General features: G+C 38.0%; 1 protein-coding gene, 1 long non-coding RNA gene and 1 pseudogene across 3 annotated transcripts; 1 reads left to right on the top strand and 2 right to left on the bottom strand.

Annotated features, from left to right (window-relative positions):
• Positions 1-6,356: 6,356 nt before the first annotated feature.
• On the bottom strand, positions 6,357-14,232 carry LOC148803867 (uncharacterized). Its single transcript, XR_016080226.1, has 2 exons — positions 12,706-14,232; positions 6,357-7,029 (listed from the first exon to the last, which is right to left on the bottom strand). It is a non-coding gene; the product is annotated as an uncharacterized LOC148803867 (long non-coding RNA).
• On the top strand, positions 6,582-12,611 carry LOC104612590 (uncharacterized). The gene is made up of 2 exons (XM_010280049.3): positions 6,582-6,825; positions 8,113-12,611. The coding sequence occupies exons 1-2, from the start codon at positions 6,582-6,584 to the stop codon at positions 8,901-8,903; spliced, it is 1,035 nt and encodes a 344-aa protein (XP_010278351.1). The 3' UTR covers positions 8,904-12,611.
• Positions 9,305-12,707, bottom strand: LOC104612589 (receptor-like protein kinase THESEUS 1 pseudogene; annotated as a pseudogene). Its single transcript, XR_016080225.1, has one exon. The product of XR_016080225.1 is annotated as a receptor-like protein kinase THESEUS 1 pseudogene (transcript).
• Positions 14,233-19,831: the final 5,599 nt, after the last annotated feature.

Raw genomic sequence — 19,831 nt, 5'->3', positions numbered from 1 at the left:
TAATTTTTATTTGCAAGTAAGTTTTTCTAATTTAGGTGAAGTATCAAACAATTTTGATATTTTAGCCTTGTGGAGTGAACACTTGAAAAATTATCTGGTTCTCGCCGCCATGGCATGTGATATACTAATCCCTCCGGTGTCTATAGTTCCACCAGAGTCTTGTTTTAGTGTAGGTACCAGGGTGTTGGATGACAAAAGAAGTTGTATGAATGATGAGATCATAGAGATGTTCATCTGCTTCAAGGATTGGCTAGATGCAAAAGATAAATTACAAGACAAGAGAGGGCATGATACAACACTGGACATTTCACCCGAAGCAGATGATGAAAGTCATGAATGATGATTCATGAATTTGACTACTTGTAGAATTTTTCATTTTTTCAATATATTGTAAAATTTTTAAATTTTATTTAATTTATTTGATATATTTTTTTTTAATTTTTTAACAATGTAATTTTGTATTTTCAAATTGTAACCATATTGTATTTTTTATATTTTATTAATTTATTCCATTTTTATATTTCATTCATCCAAGTATGCAATGACCCAATCATTGTATTTGTAATTCACTAATTTGTACCATTCAAATTTAAATGAAATAAAATTCCTATTTTTCTTCCAATTTGTTATTCCATCATTCTTATTTCAATTTGGTTAAGTATTTTTTTTTTCATTTACGTATTAAATAACTTAGATTTCTCATTTCTTAATTTTTTAAATAGTTCCTAATTCCCAAAGTTCATAAGAAAGTTAAATATTTTAGTTTTACAATTTTACTTAAAAGAAATCAAAGTTTTCAAAAAAAAAAAAACAGTGCATCCCGGTTCGGCCTAGGCCCAAGGCTTGCTTTGTGGCCTAACCCAACATGGTTCAAGCCCACGACATGGCCTACAGCCCGGCCCAACCCAGGCCCATGTACCGACACGGCACAGCACGGGCCTGCTTAAGTCTGAGCTATGGGCCGTGCTGGGCTGACTCCCAAAATTTCCACCAAAAAGAATGACACGGCCTATAACAACCCACGGACCAACATGGCACGGTCCACTTTACACCTCTAAATATAAAATGGTATTGAAAATAGGCCCCTCCAACATTGTCCTACATCAACACCACACATCATAACATTCTCTGAGACTTCATTAGTTTTAATTAACGTTGTTAAGTAGAACAATCTTACTTTGGTAAACATGATACTGCTGCCTAATGAATCACCATGGTTTATATTTATTACTTTTATTGTCATAGTTTTGTACATGCTATGTATTATTATATATTATATTTTGAGAGCCAAGTCCGCAAAGAGTTGGGGTCACCTGACAGTTTGACACTGACAACAAAAGACCTTACAATGCCCTTGACTCGTCCGCAAAGCTCAAAAATCAGCTACTCAAGTGAATCACGGCCCTGGTGTGGCCTTACGAATGACATTGGAGTGGGGCTACAACAATTCATCAGAGGCCCTCATTTCAAGGTTTTAGCCCTGCGCTATACCAAGTGGAGCAGCTGATTTTTTCTGTCACAAGTCAGTTTATTTAGCGAAGAAGGCTGAATGATAAAGACCAAAGAATCTCCCACGTGACCAATTGGTCCTACATGTTCCTTTAAGAATTATATACCAAATCTATGGTTAAATGGTGCATGAAGGTAGTATAGCTCCACAATCCGAAAGATTGGAGATAACACAAATTTTCTAAATAATGAAGTATCTAGGAGGTAAGCATATTTTGCTTGAAAACGAAAAACCAATCCAAAGTTTCATTTTTTTTTTTCTTCGGTTATTTTGGTTCTCAAATTTGAAAATCCGATTAATTAAAAAAACTGATTTGAAAAACTGGTCTGGTCTAGTTTTAATATTATACCTATAATAAAAAAGAGAAGCCCAATACATGAGAGACTCACCAATACTGGGTCTGGAGAGGGTTAGATATATGCAATCTTACCATAGTTATATATATATATATATATATATATATAATGAAATTCGGTTTTAAGTCGAATAAAAAATTCAGTTTGGTTTCAATTAATTCAGTTCAATTTTTAGCCAAATAATTCGAATGATCATCCCTAGTTATATTTAATTACTTTGAGGGCAAAATTGCAAGACATATTTATGAGGAGAATCAATTATTATATTTTTAAATAAGGTGGTATTTAATTTACCATTTTCTAAAGGGACAAAATTGTTGAGGAGAATTAATTAATCAAGAATTATACTGCTAATAAGGTAATTAGATATATTTTTTCTAATAATCTATTTAAACTAAACTTGGTTTACCATGCAAGAAGCCAGCCTAAGATCAGTGTTACATATCATTGGTTTAGAACATGTTTTTATTTATTTTGTCAAAGTTTTACGAGACCTTAATTTTATTTTGGGAGAATGAGATCACAATCACTAGATTTCAGCATATTGGAAATATGCAATACTATATAACATATAAACGACAGGAGACAATAAAAGATAGAAATTTAAATTACAATAGTCTAAATAAAAATAATATAGTTAAGACATTATATATTAGCAAATATTAAATAAAGATAAATAATGCACTGTCTGAAATTAAAAAAAAAAAAACTTTCATGCCAAATTTATTGAAATTAAAAGCAAAAAATGAGGAAATTACCCAATATTGGTCTCAGCTGTCCAGGGTCTTGGGAGGGGTGGACTGGATACAGTTCTGATGATGCTCACACTTGAACCCATGTTCTCACCTAGGGGTGCCAATTGGATTGGATTTGGTCCAATCTGATCCAGTCCAATGTGAGGCCATTAGAAATGGATCAGGTACATGTTTTGGACCAATTTGGACCGGTTCAATTCAACGTCTAGACCGTCTAATCTGTTCAACTTCATATTGATTTAGATTGGTTTCAACCCAAACTTGGTCCATTGACACATATATTCTTATCTTATATCAATGGACAAGATATTGGCTTAATCCAACCGAATCCAATTTAAATTTGTTATGGACGGACCAGGTCCAATCCAATCTAATAAATATTTTGGACCAGATTGGTCCAATCCAATATGTCTTGTTGGTCCGTCCAATCCGTCCAAATTGATTTTGGACTGGACGGGGTCCAATCCAAAACTAGTCCATAGACACCCTTATTCTCACCTTAACAGTCTGAGATGTAATTTTACTGTTACACCAAGTAATGATGATTAACCTTAAAAGCCTTGGTTTAGATGTACAACTTAGTTTTAGCTATTTTTTTTAGAAGGTCGCATAGGGAAAATTCATTCATCAACAAACTTGGTTTACATCTCTTGTACAATAATATTGAGGAGGAAATCAGGAGCTTGAGACCAAGTTTTAACTCTTGTACAAGTAATAGCAAATTTAACCAATTTATGTGCAGTCATGTTAGTTTTTCTATGAATGTGATAAATCGAGTAGTTTGAGAAGCAATGCAGCAGTTGTTTGCAATCAGCGACTAAGACGCTAATAGACCACGAAGGATCCAACGAATCCACCAACAAACATTTGATTAAAGTGAGGGCGTCGCTCTCAACCAGAATACGAGAAATACCCACCTCTAAAGCCAGTTTCAAACCCTCCACCAAAGCCAGAGTTTCAACGATCAACGAGCTTTCGTTTTGGAAGGGAGTTGCTCTAGCAAAAAGATTCTCCAGCACTATTGCCAAGAATCATACTGCCACCAGAAGAGATGGTACCTATAGCACCATCAATATTGAGTTTCACCACTCCTGCTGGTGGTTTTGACCACTTAGTTGAGTTGACAATCAAAGGGGAGTGAGGCAAGTTGTGAACACTGGATTCATTGAGTGTATTTTGGATAATCATATTTGCAAATATTTGAGCCCGGTTGATAATTGAAGGTTGAGTGGAAAATTGAACCCTTAAAAACCAACTCACCGCGTGCTGTCCAAATGTACCATAACAGGCTTGCGTTTCTCAGGAAAATATAATTTTCACCATTTTGTTCCTTGTCCATCTCCATCCATCGTTCTATCCAGTTAATGAGGTGGCCTACTTCATTATTTATACGAATATTCAAGCTGGAACCAAACTAGATACACCGGACCATCTCACAACCAAAAAATAAGTGTTGAATTGTTTCCTCCTGTGCATTGCATATGGGGCATAATTTATCTGATATGTGGTGGAGCCTAAAGAGATTAGCTTTAGTGGGTAAGAGATTAGAAACAATCTTCCAAATGAAGAGTAGGATATTTGGTGGCAGTAACTTGGTCCTCCAAAATGAATTCCAACTTATGTTTTGAGTCAACAAGTCACTGTTAGAAGATGAAGGAAGTTCATTTAGTAAAGATTTCATACTAGATGAGGTGGAGTAATTATCCCTGGGAGTAGGGAGCCAAACTAATTTATCATCAAAATGAGCTTCCAGAGCAGGCAATTGATTGGATTGTGTTGTGGTCAAAGTAATGGGCCAATTTGTCGTGATCCCATGTTCCCCTCTCGTGATTGATGAATTCAACTACGTTGATATTGGAGAGGTCTTCACTTACTTTAGTCCAATCAGCTTAGATGCCTGAAATCCAGTTATCCACAAAAGCATTATTAACCTTTGTTAACTTCATTAATCTAACGCTATTTAGGTTACTTCAATTTCATGCTCCATAGATTAAAAGAAAGTAGTGAAGGAACTTGATCCATCGCTAGCTAGATCAACTCCAACCAAATTTCAGAATTATTTTAGTTTTCACCCAATCAGAGATTGAGAGAGAGAGAGAGAGGGCATGCAATTTTAGATGCCACGTTAGGAATAAAAAGCATGTATCCCTGCAGCTAAAGCACCTATAACGCTGTCTAGGGTCCCATATTTTGTTTTTGAATCATGAGTTCATGGTTGGACCACTTGCAACTCCACCGGTGTGAGACCGTCTTATAATGCTTGTCCTAAGCCCGGACAAAGGAGAGGTGTGCCGATAATTTGACGATGAATATGACACTGAATAGTACAGAATGGTGAAACAAGATTCATGTAGGCGATGTTGAAACAGTCCTATATATATATAGTTGGGATCAGGCTTAAATGATGATAATGATGATGTGGCAATGAATAATACAGAATGACAACCAAGATTCATGTAGTCGATGATAATGATCATCGAGTCACTTGTAGGTGATTCACCCATTCTCTGATGTGGCTGAGTTAATGGCCAAGTAGCACATCAAAAACATTCAAATTAATGCTTGTTCTTTGAATATGCCACCTGTAAAATTTCGGCCCAATAAGGTTGCCATTTCATCCAAAAACTTGATAGAAGATGTATCTGCAAAATTTTAGTGGACAGATTTGTTGGGTGAGATGGGTTCACCTGAAAAATGAAAATTAGGAGGTATATGATATTGGGGCCTAGCCTTTCAGGTCAAGGATTCTGATCTGACACCTGATTATCTCCCTTTAGCCATGTTGGAGCTGGAGTGCTGGACAGCATTCTTGATTCCCTAAAAGCAGCATATGAATCAAGTGGGGAATGTGTCTATGGAGTTTCGCTCCATCAAAACAACCAATTAAACCAAGGAGAAACAATCTTCTGCAGGACAGGTCACTAATTCTGTCCATTATTTTGCGATATCACAGGGCTTCTTGGGACATCCAGAGAAGCAGAAGTCAAGTTCTGATCTTGTATGAAGGGAACTTAATTAAGAAATCATCCAAGCCCAAGTCCATCCACGCTTCAGGGGACAGAACAGAAACGAGACACTGAGATCATGTGGCCTCACAGTCACAAAATTCAATGGAAATGCCACCACTCTTCTCTTGTGCTATGTGCATGAATGGTTCCCTTTTTATGAGCCTCCTCATTGGGCGTTTGAGCCCCAACTCCAAATGACCAAAAAAACAGAACAAAATAGGTATTGTGAAAGGGCTGAGAGCAAACAGACCTCTGTGCAACCACTAACCATGTTCTACCATGTGAATTAAGCTTACCATTTACTAATACTACAACGCAATCTATTCAATGCATGCACAGAGAGAGACTTTTGATGAATTCTTTAAGAAGTGAATCAAAGCAACCGAGTTTGCTTGGTAAAGGTTCCTGAGCTTTGAAACCATAGACATTGTTCTAAAACCAGTCTTCACCAACTACATTTGCACCAATAACTTTCTTCTCCATCGATCCAAAAATAGCTCCGTCTTATGTGTTCTGTGTGTAAGTGTATTACCCAATACACGTGGATTACAAGTTAGGCATGTTGTAGCTTGTGGATATTTCTTTTACAGTTTTGCTCTCTCTCTCTCTGCGTGTGATACTGTGATTAAGCTGGAATTACGGCGAGAGTTGGGTCATCTATCTTGTTTGCTTAATTAATAAAAACAAACTATTACCAGTCCCGAAGCTCTGACCAAAGCTAAAAAGATTCAGGAACCCGCAAAGCATTTAAGATAGCCAACCAGGACTCACGTTCTTACTTCGAACTTCAATGTTGTACTAGACTACTAGTCCCCGTGATCCAAAGCCTTGGTAAAAAACAAATGAAGGAATTCAGTCCTCGGATTCTATAAGATCAGAGCCAGAAAGCAAATCTCGTTGTACCAGTAGAGCTGCTGCCTCATTCTGGTGCCTGGTTTTGCGACTGGAACAAATGAGAATGAAGGAGTTAAGAAACCAGTGCTGGGTCATCTGTTTGCTTTTCATTGTACTGTCATGGGTGATTGAAACCCAAGCAGCATCACAGCGTCTCACCTGCAACAACCGCCGGAGCAAATGCTTTCTCAAGTACGCGACCTGCCCGGCCGAGTGCCCAACTGTCGTCCCAGTGAACCCGAACGCTACAAAAGGTTGCTTCCTCGATTGCACCGCGCCCACTTGTGAGGCTGTTTGCAGAAGTAAGACGTTCTCCTCCCTCTCTCTCCTTTCTGCTTAAATGCTTAGTTATAATTGTTCTCCTTCCACCACAAATCGGGCTGGGCCGGGGTCAGTCCAATCTGCATGCCATAGCTTTGGGGCCCAACCATAATGAGTTGGGCTAAAGTTGTGATTTGGGGACATCGTAGTCGAACCCTTTCTATAACTGTGATTGCCCCTGATTACTGGAGTAGGAAAAAGTATTAGAAAAATATCGATTCTTTTTTGGTAATAGTCATTATAAAAAAAAAATCTCTAAATGAGTATTCTTTTATCTTGGAATGACACAAATTTTTGCATGCAACTCTTGGAAACTTTACCCTGGGCTATGGTGGGATCTATGAGAATGAATAGGCGCACTACAACACGGATACATCTTTTCATGGGTCAAGCCTCTCTTTAGGAACTTGGATTTAGTCCTCACCAAACTGTTCTCACAGACTTTTGCAACCATCCATTCCATATTTGTATGTTTTTATTTATGGAAAGATATTTCTAATTTACAGCTGCAAGTGGCTGCGAGGACAGTGAAAACTGAATTCGATTTCTCTCTTCAGGGCCCAAAAATCCTAGAATTGCATTAGCTTATCAAGTTCAGATCTGCTGACCACAACATATTGTTGACCACACTCATCCAGCCCCACGTTGAGAATATCAGTGACCACAACATAACCGATGTTCCATGTGTTGGCCAATAGTGTGTGGTGGTCAGCAGATCTAGACTCCATACCTTATACCCTTTATGCCCCGTTCGCTTCGGTAAGTCACTTTGGGAAAGACTTACCCAGATAAGTGCATTTATCCATATTCTTTTATTTCTCATGTAAATAAGGCAATGGCAATCTTAACCATAAAAATTTCATTATTAAAAGGGGCATTTTTTGTCCCATCCAAGTATTGGAAACTTTCTCCTAAATGGGAAAGTTAATTTATCCACCTAGGAGATGAATATAGGAAAATAAACTTTCACTGGTTGACCAAATTTCCCCCCTCTCAAAATCCAGAAAAAGAACACCGTTATATTCATACTATATAAAGTTAAATCACTTAATTTACATGACCAAGGTGTCAGCTCCTTTACGAAGATTAACATATATAGCTTACAAATTACATGATTGCAGTCAGAACCGCAACGATTTCTGTGAACTCGGCACCATTAGATGTTTTAAAAATATGTTTAATGCATTTACTCTACCTTAAATATGGAGGAGACTTCACAAAATCTGCCATCTGAATTATCTAACCGAATTTATCTTCAATTCTTTTAGACCGCAAACCAAATTGCTATAGCCCTGGAGCTGCTTGTTTTGATCCCCGTTTCATTGGCGGAGATGGCATTGTATTCTATTTCCATGGCAAGAGCAATGAACATTTCAGTTTAGTCTCTGACCCCAACCTTCAGATCAATGCTCGGTTCATTGGCCTCCGACCTGCTGGAAGAACCAGAGACTTTACATGGATACAAGCCTTGGGGATCATGTTTGACTCTCACACGTTCACTCTTGAAGCCACACGGGCGGCAAGGTGGGATGACGAGGTTGACCATTTCCGCTTCTCCTTCGATGAAAAACCCCTAATCCTACCAGAAGGCCATCTCTCTGAATGGAAATCAGCAGAGAAAGATCTTAAAGTGGAAAGGACATCTAACAAGAACAGTGTGAGAGTCACCCTCCCAGAAATTGCAGAGATTTCTGTCAATGTGGTTCCAGTTACCAAGCAAGATGACAAAGTCCACAATTACCAAATACCTTCTGATGACTGTTTTGCCCATTTGGAAGTACAGTTCAGATTCCTTGGTCTCTCCCCAGAAGTTGAAGGTGTTCTAGGACGAACTTACAGACCTGATTTCCAAAATCCAGCAAAGCCAGGTGTGGCAATGCCTGTAGTTGGAGGTGAGGATAAGTACAGGACCACATCGCTACTTTCCTCTGACTGTGCTTCTTGTGTGTTCTCTCCAGCTGGGGTTACAACCAAGGAAAGCCTACTAGTAATGGACTATGACCTATTGGATTGCACCAGAGGGGTAAGCAGCGGAAGTGGGATAGTTTGCAGGAAATGAGTTCATCATAGGAATAACTGAAAGGTAGCTGTAGGAAAATAAGATGATTTCTGTTTTGTTCCACTTGATTTAACTTCAATTTCATTCAAATTATGTACTCGGTGTTAAGCCATTTCAAGGAAACCATGTTCTAAAACTAATTTTAGAAAAAAGAAAAAAAAAAAACATCTGAAGCTAAGCTTCTCCAGTACCAACTAGCAGTAAATGCTCTTTCTTTTCTCTGTTTCTAATTGTAAAATATCAGGTATTGCCACTTATCTGGTAACTTTGAAGAAAAATACAAGCCATACCCACTGGATAAAAAATATGTTTCTTTCAAGCAGTAAAGCTACAACATTCTGAGAGAATCATTTCTAAACTACATATTTTACAAACCTATTTTGCCAAAAAAAAAGCAATGGTGACTGTAAACTGTTCTTTATTTTTCTTTTGTCTTGTGAATTGAAAATGATATTGCAAATACAACCAATATCCTAAACATGTGACAAACAGGAAATTAAACCCATCTTAATTCGAAGTTCAAACCAGGACAACAAAAATATAATATCCTTATAGGGGTAGCTTGCAATTTGCAATGAATTCTCAATTGCATCTAATGAATTATATTACAATCCAAGACGTATCGGTGGAAAAATCAGGATAAAAACTGAGTAAACAGATAAGGAAAAACCTTATCAGAGTTGATCAAACAAATTTCCAAGGAATTCTCCTTACCAATTTGAATAAGCCAGGAGGACCAGGTCTTGTTTAGGCACTCCAATGGCCGACAGTGATAATAAAGATTTAACCCTTCTTTCTCATCTTCCACGAGGATTTACCAACTGAGAGAAGACTGCACTGGTTGCAGCATCTTCAGCATCATCATCTGTGCTAGAATTCACCCCGTCAATCATACTTACACTGTTATCAAATGGCGCAAGTGGTGTCAAAGGAATACCAGGAATGTGGTTTGTGCTGTTATCTTCTGGCTCGGTCAATGCAGATGAGGTTTCCTCAAGCTGGAGAGCATACTCGAGATTCCACAAGACATCTCCCATTGTTGGCCTATCAACCCCATGCTCTGACAGACATTTCTCAGCAGTCTCACCATATTTTTTTAGAGATGCTGGGTTTACTTTACCCACCAAAGTGGGGTCCATGATCTGGTCCAACATGCCTTTCTTCTGCCAACTCATTGCCCACTCTGCTATATTAACCTGCTCCCTTGGGAGAACGGGGTTGAGAGCGGGTCTAGTGCAAAGGACTTCCATCAGAACCACACCAAAGGAGTAGACATCTGATTTCTCAGTCAGCTGTTGCCTCCTAAAGTACTCAGGGTCAAGGTACCCAAAACTACCTTTAACAGCAGTGCTCACATGGGTCTGATCCAGGGCAGGACCTGTCTTTGAAAGGCCAAAATCAGCAACCTTGGCTACAAAGTTCTCATCTAAGAGGATGTTGGTGGTCTTCACATCTCGGTGAATAATGCTCTGTGCTGCCCCAGTGTGGAGATAATGCAACCCCCTTGCAGCCCCAATGCAAATCTCAAGCCTCTGCTTCCATGAGAGAGGTGGCAGGTCTGTCCCATAAAGATGGCTTCTGAGAGGCCCATTTGCCATGTATTCATAAACAAGGATCATTTCTGACCGTTCATCACAGTATCCAATCAGAGAAACAAGGTGGCGATGACGGAGCTTGGATAACATCTCAATTTCAGTCCTGAACTCAGCAAGCCCTTGCTCAGATCTTGGGTTCCCCCTCTTGACAGCTACCTTGGTCCCATCTTCAAGTGTTCCCTTGTAAACTCTACCGAATCCTCCCACCCCAAGAAGCAAGCTCTCATCAAATTTGTTAGTTGCATCTATGATCTCTTGGAATGTGAAGAACCGACCAAGGTTTGAGGTTGAGAAACAGCTTGTTCCACTCTTCTGAGAGGTTGTGGAGCCCTTGGTCATGCTCAAAGAATTTCCATATGGCAGCCATTGGTGTCCCTGATGAGCAGTCTTTGACTTCCGGGCTACCAGGCAGCAATAACACAAAGCTATCAATCCGACGAAAGCTGAACTTCCCACAACCAATCCAATTATAAGCCCCAGTTTACTCTTTTTTGAGGAAGCCTTGGGAAGAAGACTGTCGACAGAAGAAAATCCATCCAAACTTCTAGCATCGCTGCTGATCTTCATGATCTCCAATCCATTCAAAATTGCATCAGTGGTTTCTGCCATTGGATCTGGTCCCACACTGATAGTTAAAGTATCCGAATCAATTGAGGAGTTGGACACAAAATCTTTGTAATAAGGTGTATTCAAACCACCAAGTTGGGACGTGTCCAGACTACCATAGCCAAGATCAGAATTGATGTAGACATTGAAGACGAGAATGTTTTCAGTTTTACTCACAATGTCACAGAAGTGTAGTCGGATGAAATAGAAGAAATCTGGATCCACAGGGAAGACCCAGGTAACATTAAAACTTGAGCTAGGGACATTTGCATTTCCCATCGTCTCTGCAGTGGCATAAACCCAATTAGGGGCTATCTCGGGTGTGAGACCCATGGGATATTTTATTATCGTAGGGTTAACTGACGCATTAACAGCAGAGCTGTTCACATGGAGGTACTTCCTATCAATTTCCCAGGTTCTCCCAAGGGTGTCATTCTGTGGTGTGATCAACGGACCCCCCATATTCAGACGGAAAACGGTCTCCAGAGCAAGATCAGAAAGACCACTGAAAGTGGAAGAAGGGGATAAAGCCAATGCCTGATCTGATATCAACCCATCAGGGGCAGAAACCACTTCAATTCCATTAACAAACGTGACTGAGTTGTTGGAAGGGATAAAGGTGAGGACCAAGGTATCAGAAGTTACATTGATGGCATACTCCTTGAAGAGATAAGAACCATTATAGTTCTTAAAGGTGAAGTTGTTCAGGAGGACAAAATCATCCGTGATTACAGTAATTGAAGCGGATCTCAAGTTTTGGCCGGAATCAGGAATAGGATAGAAATAGAGGCGGATCCAGTGCCGGCCCTTTTGCCGGATTCCAAATTTGTACGAGGCTAGAGCAGGGAATACTCGCACAGACTGATAGATTGGAGAGGGAGCACTAGAATTAGAAGTTACAGCTACTGTATTTCCTTGACTTTTTAATACCAATGAAGATTGCCATGAATCAGGAACAAAGGTCTGATCCTGGTAGGTGACGTTTTGAGAAGATCCACAGGCAATCAAGTAGTTATCGACGGGAGTGAAACTACTAGCATGGGAGCCACGAACCGTAAACCCAAGAAAAAGAAGAGAAAGAAGCAGAGGAATCCATTCCAACAGTTTCATTTTCGCCATTTCCCTTAACCCAAATCCTCAAACTCCAACGATCACTCCAATTCCTATGAACCCAAACTCTCAACACTCCAAAATCATGAACTCCGGCACTAATCTCCTACAACCCAAGAGCAGTGTCTAGCTTCTGAAATACCAAAATTTGAGGAACTCTAATCCTTAAAACTCCAAATGTAACAAATCCAAGCCCTTTAGGAACCAAAATTCAAAGCGACAAAATTTAAAAGACCCACGACAAAATCACATTGATACATCAAAATCAATTTCCCACCTACAGCACTTCTACAGAGAAAGGGAGCAAAATCTGACTAAGATCCTAAAACAGCAACCATGGAAAGGAAGATACTGTTAAATGATCAAAAAGGAAGGAAATGGTAAAAAAAAAAAAGAATTGCCGAATATGGACCAAAACCAGCTTTTTTTCCCCTCTTTTTTGGAAAATCGCTAGAAACAGATCAAGATCAGGTTTTCTTGAGTAATCTTACCTCTCTCAGAGACCTACACGCATTTGTGTTGCTACAGAGAGTGATTGTAGTAGGAACAGAGAGAAGACTCAGTTAGGAGCGCAAGTGTAGAGCTACCATGAGCACCATCCCTTGAAGCTTTTCTGCAACTCAACAGCTCTTTCCAGCCTGTAGATGAGGCTGTCAATTACAGTGAAGCAGAGGACCCACATCAGGAAAGATTAAGAAAATAGAATACGCTGTATAATTTAAATAACCCCCATTAGAGCAGCTGTTTCAACGCAGATATTCTATTTTGCTTTTTAACACAGGTATCTTCGAATAGCTATGATTTAAATAATAGAAAACTCCGTGGAAGCTCTGCAAGTTATCTTTTTCTCTTTTATATAAACTTAGAAGAAATGGCTTCCATTGCTGGGACCAACGGTCCCTGGCCCCGCTTTTACGCGGTTTGTAAGTAACGGAAAACCGGGACTTAACGGTGTTACGAAACGGATTTGAAACGTAGGTAGAGAACCGTCGGGTGCGTGCGTTCACGGAACCTTTGCGTCACCTTGACGGCGTTAGATGCTGTATCATCGATTGACGTTAACTGGGATTGACGAAAGTACCCTTAGACGGGCAGTCAAATCGATGAAAAAGTTTGGACACTTTTGGTTAATTCTTAATTGAGGGTACAAGGGTACCTCTGACACTTCCCAAATGCCCACCAAAAGTCGGTTGTGTAGGCCCCGTTTGATGATGAATCCGGCGGTCAGGATCTTCTTAAAATAAAATCAGCATGATCAGATGGCTTTTAACCCACTCGATTGATTTTGGAACTTTTGCAGGAGTTGCAGAAGTTTGCTCCCCCCTCCCGGCTCCCGGTCCAGTCCATGAAAAACAACTTAAAGTTTGATCCAGCGCGTGCTCCGAGAGTCCGAGCTAAGCATTTTCCCCTGCGCGCAGCTCGCTTCAAATCCTCTACATTTCTACTCGTACCATGTCGGTTCTGTTCTGTTATGCGGGTTCAACATGTCGTGTTGGTGAAGCATATTCAGATTGGCGCCAATGACATGAAGCGCTCGTAGTCGTAAGAATAAAACGTGTAGGGCATACATATCATATGCACACCCAAGGCCAAAATTGATGGAGCTAATTAGGGAATTGAATGCGGTGGATGTGGAGCGGAACAGGAACAGCAAAACTGACTTGAATTCGTGCCCATATCTAAAATCGGACCCATTTTTATTTGGGTCATTGGTACGTAGCAGGTTCCGCTTGAAATATCTTGTTGCAGCATTTATTGAACACCCGTGTTTCAGATAAGCTATTATAGTAACTTCATGTTAGAAGTGATAATTCTGGCGTTCAAAACACTCAGACTTTCTATATTTTTATCAAATACAACTATACAAGTTCGGTGGTTTCTGTATAGGGCAAAGCTCGGAATGCCAAAAATTACATCCTGAAAGCCCAAGCCCTCCCAAACGGGCAATGGTTATTTTCAAATTCAATGCTTACTTGGTCTTTAATCTTACTATGCTTAAAAAAAAAAAAAACACTTAAGTGAGCATCTTTTGGACATTAGTTCTCTCTGTCTTTTTTTTTTGTTACAATTTGAAATGAAAGGTTTATATCAAGTTTTTTAAAATCAAACCGTCCAGGGTGATCTTTGGGTCGAATGGTTCAATCATTCAAATCGAACGGACGGCTCGATCTGACAAAAAATTAAAATAAAAACAGTTAAACTATTGAATGATTTGAATGCCTGGGTCAATGGTTTGTTAACTAAATCAATGGTTTTTTGGAAAAAATAATAATTCTGAGGTAAAATGGGACTAATCACCTAACCGGTTCCCAATTTTTTCAGTCCAGTTTGGTTTTGAAAACCATGATTTATATTCGATTAAAAACAACAAAATAAAAAGGTGTATAATTTAGAATATGTTTGGTTTGAAGAAAAAGGTAGGGAAAGGCAGGGAAAACTATAAAAGGTTTGTATAGGTCTCCCTGCCTTTCCCTTCCTTACCCTACTTTTTTTCTTCAAACCAATCACAGCCATAAGAAAAAAGGGTATTTCTAGGATAGAATGTAATGTCTTCTATTTTTGTCCTTACTACAGTTGGGTTTCAAGCTAAAAATAAAAACTAAAATACATTTAGGCTATATTTGGTTTAAAGGAAAAGATAGGGAAAAGTAAGAAAATCAATACAAGATTTATAAAGATTTCTTTACCTTTTATTTTTTTTCTTTCCTAACCAAACACAGCCTTACTGGAAAACGAAAATTTATAAGATTTGATGCTAGCTTTTGATCCCACGGAGTTCTCTTACAGCCATATACCAGCTAAAGAGAGAGAGTCAGGTAGAATTTTCTTTATTGCTTTTTTAGTGGGAAAGGGGTGGCATTTGCTGGTTTTCACAAAAATGAAAACAAAGATAATATCATAATACTGACTAGACCAAAACATGCAGACAAGATAACATTGAAAGAAGTGATCAAATCAATGAAAAGAGTTTTGGAATGAAGGGTTTGTGGAATATATAAACTAGCTAGGTAAGCTAAGCTACCATCCATACACAACGGTGATAGAGCTAATTGCATGATGTTCGGTTTGTTTGTATTTAGTAAGTACAAGAATATAGAGAGCTAAAATTAAATAAACAAAATAGAAAAGGCCTTTCAGAGTTGTCAGTTGTCTGCCAATACGATAAGCTTTACATAAAGTGCATTAATCAGAGCCAACGAGCCACAGAATAACAGGGATTACATTTGCAACTTGCAACAATTAAAGTTTCTTATATATATATATATGGAGACGTGGACTGGACCAAACTCTTTAGCCTAAGATCGATGTTGTGTTTGTGTGTGTGAATATTTTGAAGCGCGCATGTCTCATTGAGTTCTAGTCTCTGCCTCCTCGCTTATGGAGACACGATCGATGTTGGGTTGATAAGAAAGGTATTAAAGATAAAAAGCTTATGTCTCGTTTGTTTTTCGGTAAATTATTTATTCCGATGAAAAAGTTATTTATTCACATAAAAGATAGGTATTATTTATCCGGGTAAGTAATATATATCCATAAAAATAAATTTTTCTTGATCTTTAAATAAATCTGAAAAAAGAATATAGAATTCTTGATTAATGAGAATCAAAATCCCATTGACCAACTTTTTCCCCTCTCAAAATCCAGAAAAAGAAGGCCCCCTTAGTGATATATTAGTTGCTAGTACATCTACTACAAATAAGACATACAATGGGCTATGTAAATCATAAATAGATATAGAACCTAATACATATATCAATTGTTAGTACATCTTCTACTAACTAACTATATATGGATATATAGTTATGCATTTATTCCTAACCCATAGTACATTCCTTGTTTGTAACTAGGGATAGATTCGAGTCGAGCCGAATAGTATGAGGCTCAAGCTCGAGCTCGAGTTCGATTCGAGCTAGAATATTGAACTCGAGCTTGGCTCGAGTCAAAAACTCATAAGCTCGAGCTTGGCTTGGCTCGAATTCGATTTAAGAAAAATATTTTATAAAAATTAAAATTATATATAAAAAATATTTTTATTTGATATTTAAAAAAGTAAGAATTATAATATATATATATATATATATATTATTTTATATAATTTTATTTATCATATATATATATATATTCGAGCTCGACTCACAAGCCTCACAAACCGAGCTCTATTAAGTTCGAACTCAGTTCATTTATTAATCAAACATGTAAATCGGACTCGAAGCTCAATTGAAACTGAACCGAACTGAGCTCGAATAGCTCATGAAGAACTTGACTCATTGCCACCCCTATTTGTAATTGATCTAAACCAAAATATATATATATATATATATATATTCGAGCTCGACTCACAAACCTCACGAACCGAGATTTATTAAGTTCGAACTTGGTTCATTTATTAATCAAGCATATAAATCAAACTCGAAGCTCAATTGAAACAGAACCGAATTGAACTCGAATAGCTCATGAAGAACTCGGCTCATTACCACCCCTATTTGTAATTGATCTAAACCAAAAGATATATATATATTATATATATATATATCGGTTATAGCATAAAAGTGATGATCAATCAACCAATCAAGTAGTTTCTGGCAGCAAAATGCTACCTACTTTTAAACACTTTGGACCATTCCGTGACAGTCAATAAATTTTACCGATAAAAAAAAAAAAATTCTGAGTAAATGGGGCTATAAAACTTACTCCTTTGTATAATTGTTTTGTGACAATTAGTCCTCATACTTTCATGTAATGTTGAACCTCATGATGGTGTTAGGGGTGACTGACAATTAGCAAATATCTGATTTTGATTAATGCCATAGCTCTTATATTTTAGCATTTGAAACTATAGCAATTTTTTTATTTGATTTTTTGGAAACTTTGATGCCTTACTCAAATGGATGAGAACAGTTGGAATCTTGGTAGTAGATGGATAATATTGATTCCCTACTTCGTTTTTTCTCCTGCTTCATCCGACTACATAATGGAGGTAGCCCATCCCCTTAACCCTCCAATCTTGATGGCAGGAGGATTTGATCTCATGCCTTTACTACAATGATTTAGTGATTCTACCAATTGAACCACCATCAATGGTTTCTGCTCTTAAAAGACTACTTTGATAGCCTAAATTTTAAGTTGATTGGGTACATTAATTGTTTGGACTTTGGACTGCTCAAATTATTTGAAATTCTTATCACTTGAATGGTTGAGATTAATCTATTGATCTTAAGAGTCTATTTCCACAAACTAGATCTTTAGGTTGATTGGTACCTCATTTGGATGGATTAGATTGGTTAAACTCTAAATGCGTCATTTGAATGGCTGCGATTCATTGATTAACCTTGGGAGGCCATTTTGATGGTTTAGATACAGGTTTTTTAATATATCATTTTTATTCAACTTAAAAGTTTCTTCTAGAAATTTTGATGTGGTACTTGAATGGCTAAGATTATTTGGTATCTTTGTTACATTATTCATTTATTTGGGTGAGCATTCGTTAGTTAATTAACTCTACTTAGAAAGTAAAAATATAATAATTTAATATTATATCATTAAATTTAAATGTAATGACGTACACCAAAATCAAGATAACTATATACTAAATAATAAAATATTTAAGAATATAATGATCTATTCAACTTCAATTTCCATTAAAGAGTCTACAACGTCTTTAAAAACTTATTTACTAAAATAAAAGATAAAGCAATAAAATTTTCGATGAGCCATTATCAAACAGCCCCCTTTCCCCTTTTCTGGTATTGACTTGATACATCCTATCGAATGGTTTACTGCTCTTATATATAGTTGAGGATAAATTCGAAAGCCCAAAATTTTGAATTAATTTAATACACCATTTCATCATCATTATCATCATATGCAAATTGACTTAACCAAGGTTTAAAGTTTTAATACATATAATTCTTTTTTAATCTGATTTAGAAGGGTTAATTTTAAGCCTAATTATCCTCTGAACCATGATCTGACCCAAAACACTCTTTATAAAAACGTATTTAAAAGGCCATAATACGATACATATCGACCAATATATAACGATATTTTAAACCTTAAACCTAACCATCGTTAATCTATTATTTTTTCATTTGATCACATATTGATCTTCCTTCTAATAATTTTGTTTTTGTTCCTGTTATTGCTAATTTTTCTATTAATGATACTTAATAGATCATTTGTAAATTTATTTTTATTTTCAAATTTGTATGATCTATCCAAATTTTTTAACAACTGTTCCAATTCTGACTCATGGAATTGCCCAAAAGGTGTGTGAGGTGAATACTATTACCGACTTGGTTAGGACTTAGGAGAATCCTTGAAAGGGGTCCCACCACTTGGACGGCCGAGATTAATAACTGGATTGCACCATTTGACACCTGGCATACATATACCCACCACATGGGTGGGCACCACATGACCGGCAGTGTCACATGCATGTCTTTCTCTCTGGTGGGTAAAGCTGGAACCAGATATCCAACCTAGCCCCTAGGCTTGTATTATCTAAAGTTCTTTATCCACAGATCAGAGACACCCAGAACGTTAACATTCGCGCCGTTAACCTACATAACAACACGGTTAACGTGCAGCAAATGCAGTGGGTGACAATAGCAGAGTTGCTCAAGTGACGAGCGTTACAACTTACATCTGATGTTGATGGTCTCCGTCAAAGATTAACCCTAATTTTCATCCTGGGTTATGGTGAACGTGAACCGCATCCGCGAAGTACATTGCCAGCCACCAACCAACCATAGGATAGGAGCTCGAGTTGTACACCAGCTGTTCGAGAAAAAAACAGAACGAGCTTCACTCACTCGACACTTTCGAAACAAACACACACGCTTCTAACTTATAACTCCATCCACTTCCAGTCACACGTCACCGCCTTTAGTTTCAGGATCTGTCTGTGGACACAGCGGAGCCCGAGCGGCGCGTCTGTCCCAGTCTCCACCCTTGAATGTATTATTGTCGCTTTCAAGTTAAGCCATTAATTAATTAACACCTCCAAGAGGCAAGACCCATTAGACATGTTGAGAAATGGGAATTACTTGGAATTGTCTAAATGCTTGAGAGCTGAGACCAGGGTTTCTGTGCGAATATCCAATTGCATTTATAAGATAATTTATGGGGCAACATGGAGAACAATGTTTGATTTGATGCCAACGCAATGCCATGTGAATTGATTTCATATCGTACCAATTGAATAGAAAATAAAACCGAAACAGATATTGAATGGATTCAACTTTCAAATGTATGTGTGATAGATTATTAGATTTCCGTCTCCCTAGTCCTATTGGATTAATGGTATTGTTTCCAGAGTACAACAAGATATTTCGATGTTGAGTGTCTCGAAAGTCGAAACTCCAAACAGTATCTCGAGAGTCGAGACTCAAGTCAAGCGGGGACCAGTTTAACGTAGAACAGCAGCGGGCTAGGAGTAGCCGAGTAGGAGTGGAGTGGTCCGCTGCCCACTGCCCACTGCCCACACTTTTCTTAAATGCAGCGAGAAAGTTAAAGAGACTTACCGGTAATTGGCTGGCTGTGAGGTGCAAAGAATAAAGAAGAATGTGGAGCGATCTTTTCTGAAGATGAGAAGAAGATTGCGTGGATAAAGGTGCC

This window comes from Nelumbo nucifera, chromosome 1 (genome assembly GCF_055504915.1).
Source record: "Nelumbo nucifera cultivar China Antique chromosome 1, China Antique-T2T, whole genome shotgun sequence".
Lineage (NCBI taxonomy): Eukaryota > Viridiplantae > Streptophyta > Magnoliopsida > Proteales > Nelumbonaceae > Nelumbo > Nelumbo nucifera.
Note: the sequence above shows the minus strand (reverse complement) of the source record. Positions and strands in the feature narration are given on the sequence as shown.

What these genes read in the sequence shown, in the direction of transcription:
- LOC104612590 (XM_010280049.3), top strand. Translation starts at nt 6,582, where the DNA reads ATGAGAATGAAGGAGTTAAGAAACCAGTGCTGGGTCATCTGTTTGCTT. An exon ending in TTGTGAGGCTGTTTGCAGAA is followed by an intron (nt 6,826 to 8,112) that starts GTAAGACGTTCT and finishes CAATTCTTTTAG; the next exon opens with ACCGCAAACCAAATTGCTAT.